The sequence below is a fragment of the Balaenoptera musculus genome, chromosome 5 (assembly GCF_009873245.2).
Source record: "Balaenoptera musculus isolate JJ_BM4_2016_0621 chromosome 5, mBalMus1.pri.v3, whole genome shotgun sequence".
NCBI lineage: Eukaryota > Metazoa > Chordata > Mammalia > Artiodactyla > Balaenopteridae > Balaenoptera > Balaenoptera musculus.
Window position 1 is genome coordinate 40,518,654 of NC_045789.1, and position 22,439 is coordinate 40,541,092.

General features: G+C 34.2%; 1 protein-coding gene across 1 annotated transcript in view; it reads left to right on the top strand.

Moving 5' to 3' along the window:
- The window catches only part of WDFY3 (WD repeat and FYVE domain containing 3), a 267,612-nt gene that overhangs the window by 122,001 nt on the left and 123,172 nt on the right, over nucleotides 1–22,439 (top strand). The window contains 7 exon segments of the mRNA XM_036852038.1: nucleotides 1,342–1,503; nucleotides 5,382–5,574; nucleotides 6,907–7,093; nucleotides 8,821–8,987; nucleotides 16,716–17,183; nucleotides 18,089–18,190; nucleotides 21,485–21,678. Of these exon segments, the coding sequence (XP_036707933.1) occupies nucleotides 1,342–1,503; nucleotides 5,382–5,574; nucleotides 6,907–7,093; nucleotides 8,821–8,987; nucleotides 16,716–17,183; nucleotides 18,089–18,190; nucleotides 21,485–21,678 (1,473 nt within the window).

The window sequence follows — 22,439 nt, forward strand, 5'->3', positions numbered from 1 at the left end:
GTCTCCAATCCCAGGAAAATAAAAATAAAACTAAAATGGGAGACCACACGCATAGGTCATTGAGCATGTATAAACTGGTGGGCCACTTAACCCGCTCTCTAACCCCAGACAGGGTATATAAGTGATGAGCCTCAATTGCTCCCTTTGTACAGTAAGGAGCGTATAGTAATAAAATCTACCTTGTAGGGATGACTTGAGAAATAGGTGAGAGCATGTATTTAAAGTGCTTAGCTTTATGCCTGTTATATAATAAACACTCATTACAGATTAGACATTATTATTGTGGCTTTTCAGGAGTCAGCAGTTTTGGACTCAGGTTCCTGAAACATTCTGTACCATATGGCCTGAGCTCCTGTGTATCTCCCAGGTGATCTTTCCCCTGTTGTTTTAATTCCTACACTTTGCCATTCTACTCCTGGCAGCGGTGATCATTCCCTTTTATATTAGCCTGAATGTACTACCATTGTTACACACAAGAGATTAAATCATAGTTATTAACAAACCTGCCTCTGCTCTAGACTACAGTCTTCTGAAGGGCAGGAATCCTTCATCATTGCATGCCAAGCTCCCAGCACACTGACTGACATACCCTAGGCATTCAGGAAATGTTTAATGTCAAAATTAATAAACAGATCAACGGATTATGCTAACCTGTTGATCGCCAGCATGGAAAAACTTTCTATTCCAAACTGTACCATGGAAAGATTTTTATAATTATTATAGCATATTTCTTAACAGTGCTGAAATGTTCACCATAAGAATGTCTAAAATTTCTTCCTTTAGTAATCTTTGAAAATAATGTAGAAATTTTTTTGTGTCAGTGATGGCTATATCCTTCAAGTGCCCTTCCAACCCTAAGAATCTACAATAAAAATAAAAGTGATAGTAAAGCAACTACTGACATATAGTTTAGTACTCAGTGTATCCTTGCATTTGTTATATAACCCTCATATTAACCCTAAGCGATATGTACTATTATATCCATTTTATAGGAGAGAAAGGTGAGGTCTAACAAAATTAGTTTGCCTAATAAGTTCATGGTTAAAATCTTTTCTAAATCCTAAAGTTTATGTTCTTTGAAACATGCTGCCTCTTAATAGTCAACCTAATAAATACCTTACTAAATAACAAACTTCTCAATATTTGGTTACAGCAAATTTGTCCAAATAGGAAATATGTATTTGTCAGCATGGAGTCATTTTAATTTTTTTTCAGACATTTAAAAAGTTATTTTGATATATAATTTTCTGGCTTAAAATTTGAGCTTACTTAGCTGTACCAAGTACAGTTATGTCTATCTGTCTATCTGTCTATTCACTTATTTACCGGTTTGTTTTCCAGAAAACCGTGGACTGCATGACAACGATGTCAGTGCCTTCCACCCTGGTTAAATGTTTATATCTGTTTTTTGACCTTCCACATGTGCCTGAGGCAGTTGGAGGTGCACAGAATGAGCTACCTCTAGCAGAACGTCGTGGACTACTCCAGAAAGTTTTTGTACAGGTATGGAAGGTGCTATTTGCCTGGCCATCTGTACCAGTCTATTTAAAGTGTAACAGGTACACTCCTTAAATCGATGTCCTGCCTATTCCATTTTCTATAGTATTTCATGCTGTTTATTATAAGTTCACTTTATCTCATCTGTCACATTTCTGGAATCTGCACATTTCTTTTGAAGAATATTTGGATGAGGGATTAACAAGTTTGTTTCTCTGAACAGAGGTTACCTTTGATGTAGCAAAAACATCTCTAAAATGAACTAAGCAAGGAAAACTTTTATTGACAATATAATTAAGTTTTGCATAATATTTCTTCTAATGTCAAGAGATTCTGTTTTGTTGCTGTCTGTATATAGGAAGTCCTTAGCCTATAAATATTTAGCTTAGAAAAGACAGTTTATTTTTAGTGGCTGGTGCCACCTTCTCTCCTCCCTGCCTATAAAGCCCTTCTTTCCCACCGTTGCCACTCTTCTTGTAATAGCATTAGCAGTTTAAGTATACCTTTGTTAGCTAGCCTGGAAATATTGTCATCATTTTGATATCCTTTCTTGGGAGAAAATTTTCAAAACAAGCAAACTACAAACATTTAGAATATAATCTGTCCATGTAAAAATACATGTTTGACACAAGACTATAGGTACTGCATGTTTCCATTTATAAGTAAAGTGGTCAAACTTTAAAAAGTAGAGTGCTGGTTGCCAGGGGCTGGGAGGTGGGGAAAAGAAAGTTGTTGTTCAGTGTTACAGAGATTCAGCTTTGCAAGAGGAAAATGTTCTAGAGATGTGTTGCACAACAATGTGCATGTAGTTAACACTACTGTACTCTATATTTGCAAATGATTTAAGATGGTTAAATTTTGTTATGTGTTTTTATGCCTCAATTTAAAAAACCAACACCTGTTTGAGTCCCATTTTCTGAAATAAGATGCCAAGGATTTTGGGAAAGATTAAATGAATAATAACCAGAGCTATGGTTCTCTGCTTCAGACATAGTAGACATGAAATAAAATATTTATTTTTTAATAAATAATTGTGATTCCTGCTGTTGCCACCACCAGCGCCATAACCTGTGAGAGTAGGAAGAGAGAACAGAGAGGACAGTGGATCTGCAGTAGGTGCGGTAGAGTTGGGGACCCATGTTGATGACACCTGGTGTAACTGGGGTCATTGCTCCAGGAATGCTCCAGGCTTTGTTGAGGTCTAGCAATGAAGATCGGGAAGAGGGAGACCCAGACGGTTTAGAAAGGAAAAGACAAGATTATCAATAAAATGCTAATTCAAAAAAACATTTATTGAACACTTGATTTATTAGATACTTTTGTGCTGGTGTTTAGCATCCCTTATCTCGTGTTAATTTACAAGACAATCCATGACTTCAGAGCTTCTGTTTTCCTCAAAAATGATGATGTGAGTGAATGGCAGAAACGGGATTAGACCTGAGGTTTATCTAACCCCTCAATTAGATTGGATGAGAAGAGCAGTGGGAATAAATAAAAGAGTAAATCACATAGGAATTAAAGCTATTTTAAGACACTGATGAATGGAGTGGGTTAGTCTTTGCTAATCAGACTAGAGCCCTATTTCAATAAAGCCCTTCTGTAGAACTAATTAATACCTTAGGCAATAAATGGCAGCTGAATTTTTTTTTTCTTCCACTTTTATTGAGCTGTAATTGCCTTACAGCACTGTTGAAGTTGAAGGTGTGCAGCATGGTGATTAGACTTACGTACATCATGAAATGAGGACCACAGTGTTTAGTGAGCATGCATCATCTCGCTTAGACACAACATGAGGAAGCTGAATTTTGTATATTTAACACTAAATAAGTAGCAGAGATTTTTTTCCTAAAACTTAATTTTTTCTATATCTGAAAACACTGGGTGCTGACTTTGAACTAAATGTGGGATTCATTTTAGCATATTGGAATCATTGAATGTTAAAGGCCAAAAGGAACTCAAAAGAAAATTTAAAGCAAACGCTTCATTCACAGTTATGGAAACCGCCGATCCACAGCAGGTGCGTGGCAGTGATTAGAGCGCAGCTCTCCCACCACCTAGTCCAGTATTCCTTTAGTGCATCACTTACCTTTTTTAGTTCCTCATTGCAGGCTGGACATTGTTGTCATCATTTTGTCTAGGAAAACAATGGACACAACTTATTAAATGTTTTCAGAACACATAGTGTTTATGATAGATGAAATCCCTATGTTTATATTTTGTGACAGATGGTTTCCTGGGACCTTAGCAGTTGGTACTGCTTCATGTAGGCTTTTTTTTTTGCATTTGCATTGATGTGGCCAATTACTGCTCTGCGACAGTTGGCTGAACTTTATAACAGAGTCCCTACAAATAGAAGTGGTTAGTGTAGGGGCCGAAGAGGAATGAGTAGACTCTTCAGTTTTCTCTTCTGTAAAATGAAAGGATTATACTAGATTATTTTAAGAATCCTTTTGCCTTTGAAGATTAAGAACTAGTTATCTTAAGAGTCAACAGCAAGGAATTAAATCCAGCTTATTTTTGAGAACAAAGATTTGATTTGGAAAAAAGTATTTTATTTTCAGGTTTGTTTTTATGTTATAGATTAGAGAAATGACATCTGTCCCTCTAGTCACATAAGGGTAGTGTGAAAACCAACAAAAAGTATAATCAACAATACACTCTTCTGAGCTTTTTTTTTTCTTTTTTTGCTGCAATTGATTATCTTTTTTTCATATATCTTTTTTGTTGCATTTAACACATATGGAAAAAGATACACATGTTACATGTATGAATGGAAATTCGGTATCCAGCAGTGTCTCCAGACATTTTTTTGGTGGGGGGGATTGCCTGTACTTACAGATTTTATAAATATTTTGTTTCTCTGAATTCTTAATTTTTTTCCCTGATATTTGGCAGCTATGAATTAGAAATTCTTGTATTTAAGTAAAATTTTGCATTGAAGGAAATAGGGAAAGGAAGACCTAGCTTTCTCGGACAAAACATGATACTTCAAATACATTTTTCTGTTTAGTAGTTTCCCCACACATATTAAAATACTCCAATTTTATTTTATTTATTTTATAAAGTTTAAAAAATATTTAGATGAGAAAATTTAGCACAGAGAAGAAAAATTAACTTTTTCTGACACCAAATCGAGATTAGAAGTAAAAGGTCCATTGAGGGCAGAAACCATAGCTGCATTCCCCAAGTAGCAGGCCCTTAGGGCTGTAAACACTTGTGCAGTGTGTATTTTGCAAACCATAGGTAAGGAATAAGTTCTTATTCCAGGGTTTAAGAAGTGTTGAATCATGCTTTAGAAGATTTTTGGCAACTAGACATAACTGATACTTCTGAATTAAGATGATTTTTTAGTTCTAATATCCCCTTCTACTTGTATAGAAATTGGAACAAGTTGAGAATACTTTTACTTTTAAAAACCTATTTTTACTTTCTTGTCTCCGTAAAACTGTTCCTTTTAGAGAAGAAAATTACATTTCACCTATGACAAACTAAGAATTAAGGAACCAAATTATCAATAGAAAACTAGAATGCTGATCTTGAAAGTTAACCTTTGATTTATTCCGTTTCATGGTAGGGTGAAACAATGCAAAAAAAAAAAAATACCACGGTAAAGAGAGGATGGTAAACATAGAACATTTTAAAAAAAAAAATAAGCTGATAAAAGTAGAGGTGATTAACTGTCTTAACCATAACACACTTCTAAATTGTGGGTGTCTTTTTTAATGTTGCCTAAGTTAGAGCACTCATCATTGTGGCTTTAATGATATCGCTCAGGACTAACCCTGAACTTTCAGAGTTTTTAATAATCAGATCTAGTCCTTTTCTAGCTCCTCCCTTTTCCCAACCATTCATTTATTTATGTACATATTTTGTTTGTTCTTTAGATCTTAGTGAAACTCTGCAGTTTTGTTTCTCCGGCCGAGGAGCTGGCTCAAAAAGACGACCTCCAGCTTTTATTCAGTGCAATAACCTCTTGGTGCCCTCCCTATAACCTGCCTTGGAGGAAGAGTGCCGGGGAAGTCCTTATGACCATATCCCGTCATGGTCTCAGTGTCAATGTGGTGAAGTATATTCACGGTGAATATCTCATAATGTATTCATTTTAGGTGCTTTGAATTTCCTCCACTTTTCTCTCCTCATATGATGGGAAATTTGTTTTTATCTCTGAGTTCTCCAAAGATTCTATTTTAAATTAAAAGTATGTTTGCCAGGAGAAAAAAATTTATTTTTTGTTTGTGAGGCATTTCAGGTGTAAGAAATTCTCATGTTCCAAATGATGGATATCTACAAGAGTTAAAATAACTGCTTTGTTATGTAAATGATCAATTGTAATATAATGTAAGTTCTATGTCATAGCCTATTCTTCCCTCCTTTTTTGCTGAATAGAAAGAGTGTTTTTGAGAAGCTATGGTTAAAGTCTTTCTGAAGATATTTCATAAGTAGACAATCTGTCCAATGCAGCATAAATAAAATTAGGTAGATTGTTTATCAGCACTGAGGAGAAATTGTCCATTCTGTTTTAACTCATATATAAATATGTCAGCTATCCCTTAAAATGTCTAATTAGGAGAAATAGGAGACAGTTGTAGCGTCTCAAATAGTCCATTTACGTATATATATATATATATATATATAGATGTGTGTATATATATCCATATATATATAGATACAGATATAGATACACATAAACTGAAGAATCTTTCAAAATAATTTTTAGTACAACTATTCACTTACCTGAGGTCAGTGAGTCATTCAGTGTTTCTTACCTCCGTTCTTATGTTAAGTCTTGTTAGTTTTTGTTACGTGACACTGGGTTTCTTAAGACAAATAAATTTCATTAAAGGTAAGAGAGGGAATGTCTTCTTTGAAACACCTCCAATCCCAAAAGTCATTATGGGGTATAACTGTGTTTTAAACTAGTAAATATATACTACAAACATAATTTTTAAAATTTTATTTCCTTAAGTATTTCTGTATGTCAGTAGTCTATATTCACTCTAATTAGAACTTTTAACTAATTAGTAGATTTTTCTTCTTAAACTTAGAAGATAGTTTTTTTATTTTTTCTACTTTTTACTATATTGATAAAGATCAAAAATATCATATGGCAGCAGGCAGTCATTTTGTTGAATAGTAAAACATCTAAATATGATGTAGAAACTGTAATAAATGTCAACTAATTTTTAACATTTCCTGTATTACCCTTTGTTTACTACTTAGAGGCAGAGCTTCCTCAATCAATTTGAATCTTACATTTGCTTTTAGAATGTGTAACATTTGTCTTACAATATTTTATAGATACACTAAAATTTAATGTTTCATTAAACACCAGTTAAGAATGAAGGAAATTTTCTTAAGCAGTTGACAAATTATACATATATATACTTATTCAATTCTTTATTTTTACAGAAAAAGAATGTTTATCTACGTGTGTTCAGAATATGCAGCAATCAGATGACCTGTCTCCCCTAGAAATTGTTGAAATGTTTGCTGGGCTTTCTTGTTTCCTCAAAGATTCCAGTGATGTTTCCCAAACTCTTTTGGATGATTTTCGGATATGGCAAGGATACAGTTTCCTTTGTGATCTCTTGCTTAGGTAAAACCCCATAATTTAAGAATATATTTTAAATTTCTACTCAGTCTTTTCATCGAAGGAAACAATGTAGTTTGGGGTTATAGGGAAGAAGAAATCAACCAATCACTTTTTTAATGTATACTTTATCCTCTTAGCTTTAATCACTTCTTTTTATTCCTGTTCTGTCAAGAGAGTTCAAAGAATGAATTTACAGTTAATTTGGAAAATGTAGGCTGCAAACATGGAGTCAACGGTTAGATGTGAAGAAGAAATCTGCTCATCTTTAGTAGCTGAGGGAGAAGAGTTTGAACTAATTACCGTCTTCCTGAAGTGTAAATTCTTCTTGCTTAATTATATTTTTGATTTTCCTTATCAGTACCTCCAGTGTTATTATTAATGTAGTTAATAATAAGAATAATTTTGTAGACTGAATGAGACATTACAAATGTATATATAAAACAAATGTCAGTCTAAAAATGTTTCACTAGCCTCCTTTTTCATCCCAAATGTTCCATGTATATACTGGGAAAATGGCTGATTACAAGTTTATTAGGAAGAAGATACTCCTGTCTTGGTACTTGTTCCTGGGCCATTAATTATTTTTAAATTATTTGATCTACTGTAAACCAGCACTATTTTCTAAACTTCTTATTTCTAACACCAGTTTGACCTCATTGCCATTACTTAATACTAGGCAACCCCCAAGAATATAATCTTGCATATATATCCTAATTTCCAAACGAGGACATATGAAAGTTTATGAAATAACTAATTCACATTACTAATTGATGCAGTCCTTTGAGAATTCAAGAGCCTTAAAAATGTTGACACTCTTTGACAAAATAATTTCACTTATGTTTATTGATCCTAAAGATATAATTCTAAGGCACACAAAGTTTTATGCATGTTAGTGCTCCTGAATTCTGGTATCTACTAGCTGTCCCACCCTCCACTCCCCAAATCTAGGGTTGGCTCTCCATAGCCATTAAAAGCATATCTATTGCGAGTTTATCCTAACACGGAGAGGCATGTGCATAACACTAGTTAGTGAAAAAAAACAGGTTACAACATTCTGTGTATGGTATGAAAATATTATTAAAACAAAACTTTTCACATTAAAAAAAGGCAACTTTAAAGGAATTAAGACTGTTTTCAAAAATTGTTAGAGACTCTCAGAAGTTTATTTAAATGTACTGTAATGCGAGTATTTGAATTAATTAATGAAATACAGATAAAGTCTTAACAAATCTTCCCAAGGAATTCACTTTTTAAAATTAACAGAGAAAAGCAATTATACTCCAGTAAAGATGTTAAAAAAAAAATTAACAAAGAAAATATCTTAGGAAAGAAGTGGTTGATAAGGTTTTTGGTTATAAACAGTGAAACTTTTATAACCTTAGAGCCTTAAGGAACTTAAGCGATATTTAATCTAATCCTTTTATATTATAGAGACTTTCTATACCAAAGATTAGTGATCTACCTAAAATAATACTGTTAGTGGCAAAATCAGCATTTATCAGGTGTCCTGACTATTGGTATAATTTCTTTCAAATGCACCATCGTATCTTATAATAAAATTTGTAGATTTATAAAAATAGTATGTTGTCATATAGGAAAAAAATGTAAGAAGAAACTTCTTGTACTCTATACATTTATGTATTGCATATAAAGTTGAAATTTTCTTTCTGTATTAAATTTGAAAATACAACACAAGAGAAAACATATTTGCTAAATCATACTTTTCCTAGATTGGAACAAGCAAAAGAGGCAGAATCCAAAGATGCCTTGAAAGATCTGGTTAATCTGATAACTTCCCTAACAACATATGGTGTCAGTGAACTAAAACCAGCTGGTATTACCACAGGGGCACCTTTTTTATTGCCTGGATTTGCAGTACCTCAGCCTGCAGGCAAAGGTGAGTCTTTTTTTTTTTGCCCCCATTCTGAGCCACTCAGAGAAATAGAGAAAGAATGAATTAGTCAGATTTTGATTGCTCTTTATTTATGTTATTTATAGAAAGGTAATATGCTGTTTTTCATTAAAGTTGGTGCTTTCTATGGTATAATTTCTTGAGTGACAGTCTTTAGCAGATCAAATACTTGAAAATAATATGAAAATATTTTAAAAAGCAGTAAGATTTATATTTTAGTATTTCATTTTAATATTCAAACAGTTCAATAATCCAAACATGCCTCTGTCGAATGTTGACACTCCACACATTTCCAGTTTATGTGGATGGAACTTGATTCACACTCTGATCTCTATACCTGTCTCTATATAAGAGGTATATAGAAAACACAGGGGTACATGCTTATATTTTATTTAAGCAAACCTACGTACAGAGAAGTTACATTACATATTTTTGGGTCAGAGAATAAATTTTATAGTTCAGATTTCCTAACTTTGGTTCTTCATCTAGTGATCTTTTACTAAGAAAATTTATTGTATAATTAATAACAATTATGTAAGAGTGCAAGCTAGTTTTATTGTTTATTTTCATTTTTTAAATGCATAATAACCATTCTGAAAGAATCTGAGCCCACAGGCCTCTAATAGTTCCTTTCATATTATTGTTACATACTAAGTATTCAATACAATTATGATATTTGCATGTAAAATTTAACTAGCCAAAAAATATCAGAATGTCTGGTTATTTAAATTTCACAGTACGTTATCTATGTATTTTATGACATAGAAGCTAGCAGTTATAAATTTTTAAGTCAGTGAGAATAAATAGATATACTAGAATATCCTAAATTTAATTTACTGGAGAAAATTATATTGAAAAGTCACAACTTAGATTGAAGTTGTCAAACTTACTTCCATAAGATGTACCCTCAGTGTATAGGTTATACAGAACTTTTTAAATAAGCAAAATCTGGGAATATCTTACTGAGCAGTTCAAGGCTTCATTTTATTTAATATTAAGGAACAATATTAAATTAACTCTTCTAATTCGTAGACTCTAGCTTGAGTATTCTACAATTAACTCTTTCTATGAGTTCAAACTAAAAATAGCTCAGCAATATACATCCTATTTTAGATTTCATTGTTTCATTTGGTTACTCAGTCTGCTTGTAACACTGATGTAATATTTAGTTACAGTAGTATAATTTTGTAATTACACTACTATAATGAGATAATTAATGCATCTAAATTAACCTTCCTCATATGTCTGCCTGATTTTGTCTCATCCATGACAGGGATGATATGTACATAACCTAGCACCTCTGGGGGTTATTTTGAGAATTCAGTGGCATGTTTATGAAAACAAGGTTAGCTAGAAAGGATGTTGCCCTAAGAGTCAGAATTCAGGTAACCATGAGTGACCTAACCTTTCTAGATATCAATTTCTTCTTCAGAAACATTGATGTAATATTCTATAAAATGAATGGGTCAAGCTAGGTCATTTTGAGTTTCATTTATAACTTAAAATTATCTCTCTCCCATGACCTACTTTGTAGAGTTATTATACAGGCTAAAGTAGATAGTTCTATTCCACATAAAGGGAATATGGAATGTGTTTTATTTTTTGTCAGCAGTATTGAGGTATAATTTGTATATATTAAAATGTATCCATTTTAAGTGTTGAGTTTGATGAGTTTAGGTAAATACATGTGGTTGTGCTCTCACCACCATAATCATGATATGGAATATTCCCATCCTTCTAAAAGTTTCCTTGTTCCTTTTTGTATTCAGTGCCCCCCTCATTATCCCCTTGCCCTGGTAACCACCGATCTGCTTTGGTTTTGCCCTTTCTAGAATTTCATAAACTAGACTCATAAATTATGTAGTTTCTTGTATCTGGCTTTGTTCATTTTCAACATTTATCCATGTTATTGCATATATCTGAAGTTCCTTTTTAATGCTGGATAGTATTTCATTGTTTAGATATCCTGCAATTTGTTTATCCATTCAACAGTTGATGGTGTTTATTTAACTGTCATGAATCAATGTACCAGAAACTTTCGTATAAAACAAGTCTTTGTGTGGACATATGTTTTCATTTCTTTGGGGTGATACCAAGCAGTGGAATTTCTGATTCATATGGTAGATGTATGTTTAACTTTATGAGAAACTGCCAAACTATTTTCTAAAGTGGCTGTCCCATTTTGCATTCACATCAGCTATGTATGAAAGCTTGCTTTACATCCTCAGAAACACTTGGTGTTATTAGTCTTAATTTTAGATATTCAAGTATGTAATAGTATCTTACTTTTTATAATTTGCCTTTTCTAAAATATTTCAAGCATCTTTTTGTGTTCTTATTTGCTGTCTGTGTCTCTACTTTGGTTCAGATCTCTGTGTCTAATGTTTGATAGGATTGTTTGTTTTATTGGAATTTTAAGAGTTCTTCAGATATTCTGGATAAGTCCTTTATAAGATACATATATTTTGTAAGTATGTTCTCTTAGTCTTGATGTGCCTTTTCTTGGTAGTATCTTTGATGATCACAAGTTTTTAATTTTGATGAAGTCCAAATTTATCACTTTTAAAATATTTTGTGGGTTTTGCCTCATACTGAAGAAATCTTAACCCAAATTCACTGAGATCTCCTGATTTCTTCTAGGAGTTTCATATTTTAACTCTTACACTAAGGTCTATGATACCTTTCAAGTAAATTTTTGTATATGGTAGGAAGTAAGGTTTGTTTGTTTGTTTTCCCGATACGGATATGCACACGTGCTAGGACTCTTTATTGAAAAAGATTATATAACGATACATCTGGAACTCTTTCTCAGTTCTGCTCCATTAATGTGTCTGTCCTTAAGCCAATACTGTATGGTCTTGATTGCTATATCTTTAAAGTCTTGAAATAGAGTCATTTAAGTTGTCCAATTTTGTTCTTCCTTTTCAAAATTATTTTGGCTATTCTAGGTCCTTTGAACTTCCATATGAATTTAATAATTTGTCAATTATTGAAAACAAAAAAAAAAGCCTGCTGAGATATTCATTGGGAGTACATTGAATCTGTAGATCAGTTTGGAGAGACTTGACAGCTTAACAGTATTGAGTCCTTCAATTCATGAGCATACAACTATCCCTTATTTGGGTCCTAGTATTTTCTCTCAGCAATGTTTTATAGTGTCCATTGTATAGAACTTCCAGTTCTTTTGTTAAATTTATTCTTAAATATTTTATTCTTTTTGATACTGTTGTGAATAAAATTGTTTTTTTTAATTTCATTTTGGATTACTTGTTGTAGTTTATAGAAGAGATAATGGACTATTGCACAGGAATGGAGATGAGGAAATCCAGCTGTGATGAGGCCATGCTTATTTAACATTGATAGAATGAGGCAATGATAGTCCTTTACAGATTTTAACTCTTTGGTCTGGACTATTTATAAGTTGGAGCTGTGTATATTCTGATATATTTGACACTATCATACTTTTTGTCAGTTATTTCTTAGGGGTACTTTGGGGAATATTTTCTTTGACTTCACTGGTTTCCCTTTCATTATCTATGAAAAGAAAATTGCTGTTACCAAGGAATTTTTACCCATTCATTGATAATTACATTTAAAAGGGAAAACATAAATATATCTGCCTTATATTGCTCTGTACATAGAAACAGTTTACCTACCTTATTTTTACTGCTGATTTTAGGTCAAGTGAAACAGTATAGAAATATAAAATTTAAAAGAAAAAGTAGACTGAGTTATTAGTGAAGCTGGTAAATGTATCTGTGTGTGTATGTTAAAGCTTGAAAATGACTCCTGTTTCTATATTATATAGCAAAAGCTTTTTATAAAACTTTGTATCCTCACCAGCAGATAGATTTTTCTAAAGAAGGAAATTAAAGAAAAATGTAGCAGTCCTTCTGTTTAATAACGACTCCATGGTGGTTTTTTACCTTAACTATGCTAGAAACATCTTTGCAAGGTTGTACTCTGTAATTCATAGCTCTCCATAGCTTCCAAATTTGTTCCCTAAGCACAGCGAGTGCTTTTAATACATGTTTAATAGAGAATATATCTCTTCATAAAAAAAGACCATACCTGTCTTTTTCAGAACTCTTCTGTGGCTTCACCTTTACAAACATTGTCTTGTAACACATTAATTCTCGTAACACATTAACCAATATAAAAGGATAATGTATTTTTTCCTTTCTCGTATTTTTGTTCACGCTAGTAACCAAAGTGCCTTGCATTGTTCATCATGGGTTTACTTTTGAGAGCTTTTTATCTCTTCTGGTTCACTTTGTATTGGATGCGAATGTGGCCAGGGCTGATGTTCAGCTGGCTTGCGGGAGTATATATAACCCTGAGGATTGTCTATAGCCAGCTGTCATTCTGATTGGTCACTCACATGTGTAATTCATTCGTTACTTTCTGTCTTATACTTCCTAAACATTTATTAATTTCCTCCCTTCTGGTAACAGCCCTACTGCCACTACCTTAGTTGAGGCTGTGCAGATCACTCACCTGGATTACCAGAGGTGTCTTTGTAACTGTTCACCTTTCTATTCATCTCTTCTCCTCAGAGCCATCCTCTGCAGTGTTGTATGGAATCTAACTCTGGTGACTTGGAATCTGAAAAACAATATTCAGTGTCTGTTTACTGAATGAACGCTTGCATTTCTTTATTTAGACCTTTATTCTTACTTCATTTTACATTTTGCTCATGCTTGTGTCATGTAGGCTCTTTTTTCAAACGTTCACTTTTACATTAGATTCTGAAAATAGGAAAGCTCTATTCTTTGTTGTATATACACTTATTCTTCTAAACCTTAGAATAATTCGTTTCTTTTGTTCCTGCTTATATAGACTTGAGAGTAATGAGATGGTGATTGTCATCTGTTAGAATGATCTCCTTACTTTACTCTTATTTTAGTTATTTGTGTGCTAAACAGATTTTAGTCAGTTAATGCAAATTTTGAAACTTATACAGGATACATCTGTTTAGTTAAAATATTAGAGCATTTATGTGTCAATATTTAGGGGATATTCCTGTCTCATATAGAGCAATCTTTTAATTATCTTTTAGATTTAATTATGCTCCCTTCCCAATTAAATATTGTAGGAATTTAATGGCTATGACAGTCCTGAATAATTACTCCTGATACCGTCAACACTTCAAATGTGTATGCCACTAATTTTGGAATTAGAGTTCTGACATTCCTTTAGATCGTTTTTCCTGATAGAAAGCCAAATTATTAGATTCTGTTTAGTTTCATTGTATATAAGGTGTACTAAATTTGGAAATAATATTACAAAATCTGTTTCTGGATTAGTCACAGGAATGATTGAATTTTACATGTTAGTATAAGACTGATTGGTTATTCCGTTGGTTAAAATGCTCTGCTCTTGAAGCTGGTCTTGGAGACCAGTTAGTCTTGATGTTCCGTGGTCATTTACTCTGACCAACCTACTTTAACTCCTTGCTAATGGCCCCTAGATGAATTGGATAGCAAGGGGGATTAAGGAGTAAGTAATGAATCAGAGCAGATTCATTACTGTAAGTAAAAAGAAATTACAAAGAGCCAAAATTCCTCTGACCACTGCATTTCTACTGTTATCTTTATAAGCAAGGATTACCACATTTTACATTTGACTTTTAATTGTGTGTATTTTTACACATTGTGTTCGGTTCAGCTCTTGGGGGTTGGTGGTTAATATGCCTTATCTTTTGTCAGTGACATCACTTAAAACCAGATCATGAAAATTAAACTCGGAAAAATCTAAATTTTCCCACATTACCCTAAGTTCAGCTCTTTCTAACTCCTTTCTTTATGGTGAGAATTGATACTGTCATATAGCCCAAAGATGCAAAATATTGATTAGAGTTATTCTTTAACCTTATTAGTCACACGTAGTCAGACTTGTACATTTGTATGTTCATCAGTCTATCAAAACTTGGTTTTTGACTACCTGCAGGTAATAAAAAGTAAAGATGTACTCAAAAAGAGCAAGCATCACATTAATAAGGAACTGGAAGTAAGGATTTGACATTTGGCACACATGGAATAAGATTGTATGTTATAAACAAACAGAAAGTTAAAGTCACATATAAACTGAAGATTTTTAAAAAATCTTTGCATTATACAGATAATGTCCAAACCAGAATTTCTGAGCAGTCTTTCTAACCCATTTTATATTTTTCCTCATTCTCTGTTTATCCTCTTTCTAAAATGCAGCTGATTCTGTAAGGCTCTGTGTTAACTGTTTGGTCACTATTGCAAATGCTCTATATTCCTAATGGTTGTGAACCTGGGGACAGTTTTTACAGACAAACGCTTGTTTTCATTTGCCTCACATATTTCCTATGTTAATTTCTTTATAATGATTGTCACTAATTTTCCTCACAAGAGCTATTATATACAGATTTTTGTTTTTTCCAGTTGGTGTGTTTGAAAATCAGATATTTATAAATATAGCTAGTAGCTGGCCATAAATTGCTTTAACAAATACGTATGTAAACAAATTACACTTCCAGCTTGAAAACAAAATAAATTTCCGAATTAAAATTTCATGAAAGTTCTAATGTTATAATTAAAAATGTAAAACTGGAACTTAGAGAATTATTTTCCCCTCCTGTTTTCCTGCTGCCATTTTTGCTGTTCTTATGCCTGTTATCTCTTCAGCCTGAAAGCCTTTTCACATTGAGAGGTAACTGTTCTTATAGTCAAGGTCAACCTTACAGATAATAAAAATGACACTCCTGCACATTTCCAAACTCTGAAGCCTAGACCTGTATGATTTGCTTTATGTTTTCTAAAACAGTCTGATGTTTCAATATATACTATTCTGGAATCAGAATATTCATAATGCTGCATTAAAAGCTTAAGTAGTGTTATTTATTTTTAATTAAATGACTGAACCTGTTGAAGACAAAGAAGACCTTTTGTGAAAACAGGATGTATTCTTAGTAAATAGTTGATAGATGTTACAATTCATAATCTGTTTAAATAGACTTGTTTTGGGACTTCCCTGGTGGCACAGTGGTTAAGAATCTACCTGCCAGGGAGATCAGCTTGGTGCTTTGTGACCACCTAGAGCGGTGGAATAGGGAGGGTGGGGAAGGAGGGAGATGCAAGAGGGAAGAGATATGGGGACATATGTATATGTATAACTGATTCACGTTGTTATAAAGCAGAAACTAACACACCATTGTAAAGCTATTATACTCCAATAAAGATGTTAAAAAAATTAAATTAAATTAAAAAAAATAAAGATATTATTTTGCTTACCAAAAAAAAAAAAGAAAAAAAAAGAAGAATCTGCCTGCCAATGCAGGGGACAGGGGTTCAAGCCCTGGTCCAGGAAGATCCCACATGCCACAGAGCAACTAAGCCCACGCGCCACAACTACTGAGCCTGCGCTCTAGAGCCCGCGAGCCACAACTGCTGAGCCCATGTGCCACAACTACTGAAGCCCGCGTGCCTAGAGCCCTTGCTCCGCAACAAGAGAAGCCACCGCAGTGAGAAGCCAGCACACCGCAATGAAGAGTAGCCCCCACTTGCCACAACTAGAGAAAGCCTGCATGTAGCAACAAAGACCCAACGCAGCCAAAAATAAATAAATAAAAATAAATAAATGTATTAAATTCCATATTTTAAAAATAAATAAATAAATAGACTTGTTTGCCACGATGAAAATATCACAAAGCACTGACTTTTGTGTTCTTGTTTTCTATTTTAGGTCACAGTGTGAGAAACATCCAGGCCTTTGCAGTTCTTCAGAATGCATTTTTAAAAGCAAAAACCAACTTCCTTGCCCACATCATTCTTGATGCCATCACAAATATTTACATGGCTGACAATGCCAATTATTTCATCCTAGAGTCACAGCACACACTGTCACAGTTTGCAGAAAAGATTTCTAAACTCCCAGAAGTACAAAACAAATACTTCGAGATGCTGGAGTTCGTCGTTTTTAGCTTAAATTATATCCCTTGTAAAGAACTTATTAGTGTTAGCATCCTCTTAAAATCTAGCTCTTCTTACCACTGTAGCATTATTGCAATGAAAACACTTCTTAAGTTTACACGACACGACTACATATTTAAAGACGTGTTCAGGGAGGTGGGCCTTCTGGAGGTCATGGTAAACCTTTTGCACAAATATGCTGCCCTCTTGAAGGATCCAACTCAGGCACTAAATGAACAAGGTAAAGCACTTTCCATAATTTTATTTTTATTTGACAAAGGGGTTTGAGCAGGGTGCTTTGTTCACGTTTTGCCTGTCATTTTTTTATTGATTTGAATTACTTAGTAATGTGCATTATTATGAGATCCTTGTGAATGTTTCCCACAAGTTAACTTGTTCATTCAACCTCTATTAGGGAATTGGGGAAAGGCAGGGGGTTGGGGGGGACAGAAATATGTTGTGGTGGAAGAGAATTTAAGGTAAAAACTGAGGAAAACATTTATGATCCACGTGACCAATGTCTACTACTTTGTTTCTAAGAGGGAATAAAAAAAGCTTCTAGAAACAGTTGGGATGTTTAGGTGCCTTGAAACTTTTTTTTAATTATAGAGAGCAAATAAATACATCTCTTTAGTGATATTATGTATACACATATGAATTATCATTAGGTACCTTAAATTTGAGGTTTTTCGTCCTTTCTGATAAATCTGTTTAAAGCATAGTATTATCTGCCACTTAGTATTAAACGTGTTGAATGAATTAATGCAAGTTGAATAGACAGCGCTATTCATAAACTTTTCATTCTCTTTGGTGCATTAAAATCTAGCATTCTTCCGTTGACCTCCTTGGTTAGGAAAGCACCTGTGAGAAGGATACATTTTACTTTGATTGGCATTTTCCTTTTTAATATTTGTTAGGTAGCTCTAGCTTTCTAGCCACACCAAAATGAAATCTATAAACGTTGATTTTGACTTCACTTTTGGTAGCTGGTAGACATGTGTGTCATTTTTAAAGGCTGTATTATGTAAGTTGTGTTGATGGTAAAAGTGATAGGAATTATTTTTTAAATTATTTAAAAAATCCTAAATCCAGAAAAAAATAAGCTTATAACTTCTGTGATTTGGACCTTTAATTCTTTTTTCCTAGGGGACTCAAGAAATAATAGTTCATTTGAAGACCAAAAACACCTGGCTTTGTTGGTCATGGAGACCTTGACAGTGCTTCTTCAAGGATCAAACACAAATGCAGGTAATTAGAAAATTTTCTAGCAAATGCTTTGGGAGGATATTACCTCTGGTTTGTCTTCTGTAATGATTCTTGCTTCTGAAATGCTCCTGTCACTTAGAGGAAAAACTATTGATTCAGTGATGGCACCATCGTATCTCTAGAAATGCAATACTTTTGACCTTCCTAAGTTTATGAATGACAAAATATATAACATTATTATTACTTCAAAATATATTCTTATATTTTATAGTATGCCTTGTGTTTGAAGTATTCTTTTTCTGTTTTTTTACTTATATAGTGCAGACTCTTCATCAAATAACTTTGCTTATTTAAATATTTTCCAAAACATGGTGATTCTCTTAATTATTTAGTAATTCAAGTCAGAGTATTATAATGTTACAACCTTAGGGAAATACTGAAAAGAATAAAACTTGCCTCTCCCAGGTAAAAATGGATTCAGAAAATCTTTTGTTTATCTTTAATCTCAACTTTTCTTCAATCTTTTTCTACCTGTCATTAATAAACGGTCCAACTGTATTTATAAAATATCACACTTGCTTTTGAAAAAGATTACTTAAAATTTTAGCCAGTGTCAAGAACCTCCCAGGCACCAATGTCAATACAACTTGAAAGGAATAAGTGATGAGGAGGTGAGTTCAGATGAGTAGGCTGAGCCCAGATCATATAGAGCTTTTTTAGGCCATGCTGAGGAACTTGAATTGTATTTTAAGTGTTATGGCAAGCTAGAAATGAATGAGTTAATGAACAAATAAATGAACTAGCAAACACACAAATGCATGCCTATTTGCCTGAATGCGGAGGAGCCCAATATGCAACATACTTAAAATATATCGTGTGTCCTAGACACCATGCTAGGTGTTCAAAATGCAGGGATAATTCTTAGACTTACCTGGTGGTACAGTGGTTAAGAATCCGCCTGCCAATGCAGGGGACACGGGTTCGATCCCTGGTCCGGGAAGATCCCATGATCCCTGGTCCGGGAAGATCCCACATGCCACGGAGCAACTAAGCCCGCGCGCCACAACTACTGAGTCTGTGCTCTAGAGCCCGCGCACTGCAACTACTGAGCCCGCACACCACAACTACTGAAGCCTGTGCGCTCTAGGGCCTGCGTTCTGCAACTACTGAGCCCACGTGCTGCAACTACTGAAGCCCACGCGCCTAGAGTGCATGCTCCACAACAAGAGAAGCCACCGCAATGAGAAGCCCGCGCACCGCAACGAAGAGTAGCCCCCACTCGCCACAACTAGAGAAAGCCCGCGCGCAGCAACAAAGACCCAACGCAGCCCCCAAAAAAGGATAATTCTCGCCCCAAAGGAATTACAACCTGATGAAGAAAGATGTAAACACATAATTGTATAAGTAATTATTTAAGTACAGTTTTGGTAAATGCCAGTACAGAGTTGAATGAATTTAGAAGGTAATACAAACAATAAGTATGATAAAATTTAATGGGTATGATACTAACATTTTGTCTGTGGTATCATAATCTCCTTATTTCCACTAAGTTTAGTTAGCTGAAATAGTCAGAAATGTAATGAGGATGTACTAACAATTTATTTGGCAAATTAGCTTTTTATGACATGATCTAGAGTTACATAGGAAGAGACTGAACAATTCCACTGAAGAGTTGACCCTATGAGACCAAATGTCACTTAATCCATCTCCCAGCGTGCCAGAAATTTTCACAAAGTTCTTTTCTTATTGACTGTCTTTTCCTTGTTAAGAAAGGTGTTATTAGCTGTGTGATCTCAAGCACTTAAAATAGTATTTCGCTCATAGTAAGTATTCAAAAAATTATTAGCCGTTATGATTGTCTAATGGGCACTACCTGACAACCAGGAAGTAAGTAAACCTGGCCTTCCATGTGCTAAATCTCAAGCACATGACTTACGTTCACTTCAAGGTTATAGAATTCTTATGAAGTTAGCAAATAGAAAGTCACTAAATAGAACAGTGGCCACTTCCACAAAATATACTGACACTTATTCCTTCAGGAGACATTTTTTGAAACACAGGCCAGAAGGAAATCAAATTCTAATGGGGGACCAAATATATAAGCAAATAATACTAAGACTGTTTGATACAAACTATTACAATTGTGGCATATACAAGGTACTCTGAAAGCATAAAGGATAGAACAATTACTTTGGAGGAAATACTAATTGATGATTTAGATCACTTGGTCCTTTTTTTTTTATATACTCAAAAGATGGTATTTGACATAAGAATAGTATCATTCATGGTCAAAAGCACAGGCTATAGAACGCGCCTATATAGGCATAAATCCTGCTGGCTGCTTGCTAGCTGTATGGCTGACCTTGGCCACTCAACTTCTTGAGAAGTTACTCAACTTCTGCGTGTCTCATATGTTCATCTGTGTAGTAGGGGGTGAGGATTAAATAAATCAATCTACATAAAGCCTTTGGGACAGTGCAGTGACTAATGCTTTCTGTTATAGCGTTTGTCTTCTTTCTGTTTGTGTGCTCTACTAACTAAAAAAGTTTGGTTCCTTGTAATTTTTCTCATTGCAGAATAACTTATTCCATTGTTTTCTTGCTACTGTTTTAGAAGCCTTGTTCAGTTTAAACCTCATTTATTTGGGATATTGTTCATCTAAAAGCCTTTTACTAAACTGATTTCAAATATTGTTCAGTAAAGCCTCTACATAAAAATATTGGCCTCTTTGGTATCTACCTATGAAATTTCCGAATAGTCTAGATTTGGAGAAGTTGGACATGTTGACCATATCAGGACATGCTTTTTTTCTTTTCTTTTTTTTTTTTTTTTTTTTTAACAGTTGCTCCCTCTCTCTCCTTTTTTTTTTTTTCCAAATTTATTTATTTTATTTTTGGCTGCGTTGGGTCTTCGTTGCTGCGCTCTGGCTTTTCTCTGGTTGCAGTGAGCAGGGGCTACTCTTCGTTGAGGTGTGTGGGCTTATCTTGTTGCAGAGCACAGGCTCTAGGCACACAGGCTTCAGTAGCTGTGGCGCGTGGGCTTAGTTGCAGATTCTTAACCACTGCACTACCAGGGAAGCCCCAGGGCATTCTTGCATAAAGGAAATCTACAGAAAATTTGTATATGCCTTTGCTGACAACCCACAGTTTTGTATTGTATTGTAATTGTAAATTTAAAAGGAGATTTTTCTATTGTAATTTAAAAAGTGAAATAGCTGGGTGGGTTTTATGTGCATTCTTTTGAGTTACTCTTTCTACAAAAAGATCAGGTTTTCATTCATTCGGCTTAGAATGTTTTAAGTTAGCCCATATTGTTCTTTTTTCTCCTTCCTCCAAGGAATTTTTCGAGAATTTGGAGGCGCAAGATGTGCGCATAATATAGTAAGGTACCCGCAATGTCGGCAGCATGCCCTGATGATGATCCAGCAGTTGGTGCTTTCTCCAAATGGGGATGATGACATGGGCACGCTCCTGGGGTTGATGCACTCAGCCCCACCAACAGAACTGCAGCTGAAGACTGACATCCTAAGAGTAAGTTTGATAAGTGTGTTGGTATGATTTTTGCTACTACAATCTGTGGCTGTTTTTAAATGACTTAAAACTATTATGAACTATTCTTGCAATTTTTCTTCAAGTCTAAAATTATGTCAAAGTAATAACTGAAGAAAAGCCAGTGTCTCTAACCTGGCCTCCAAGGGCCCTGGGGACCACAGCTGTCTCTTTTCCCTCTGACTTTCTCTCCTGAGACCCTCACCCTGTTCCTGCCACAGACATGACAGGAAGTATAGCTCCCTTCTAGAATCATGTATTTCTTTTATTAAACTTTTGCTTTATTCAGTTAATTTCTCATCAATAATGAGAAATTTGTGTGTTTTTCTTTATGCTGTTGTATGTTTCATCCTGTTTTGAGTATAATGACATTTTTTTTTTTTTTTTTTTGGCCTGGCTGCATGGCTTGTGGGATCTTAGTTCCCCGACCAGGGATTGAACCCAGTCCCTGGCAGTGAAAGCACGGAGTCCTAACCACTGGACCGCCAGGGAATTCCCATAATGACAATTTTGAGTGTGCATTTTAACTTAAAAGCAAGAATAATCGGACCACAATTTATCTCTTAGACAAGGAAGACATCTACATGCATATCAATATTGAGGAACATTTGTATATTTGAGGGGATTGTTGGGGTAAAAACAAGTGCTTTCAAAAGTTGTTAAGGTTGCCAACTTTTTAAACATACATTTTCCTCCTTTCTTGGTACCTTTGTAATTGGATTTGTAAAATATTGATAGATAAA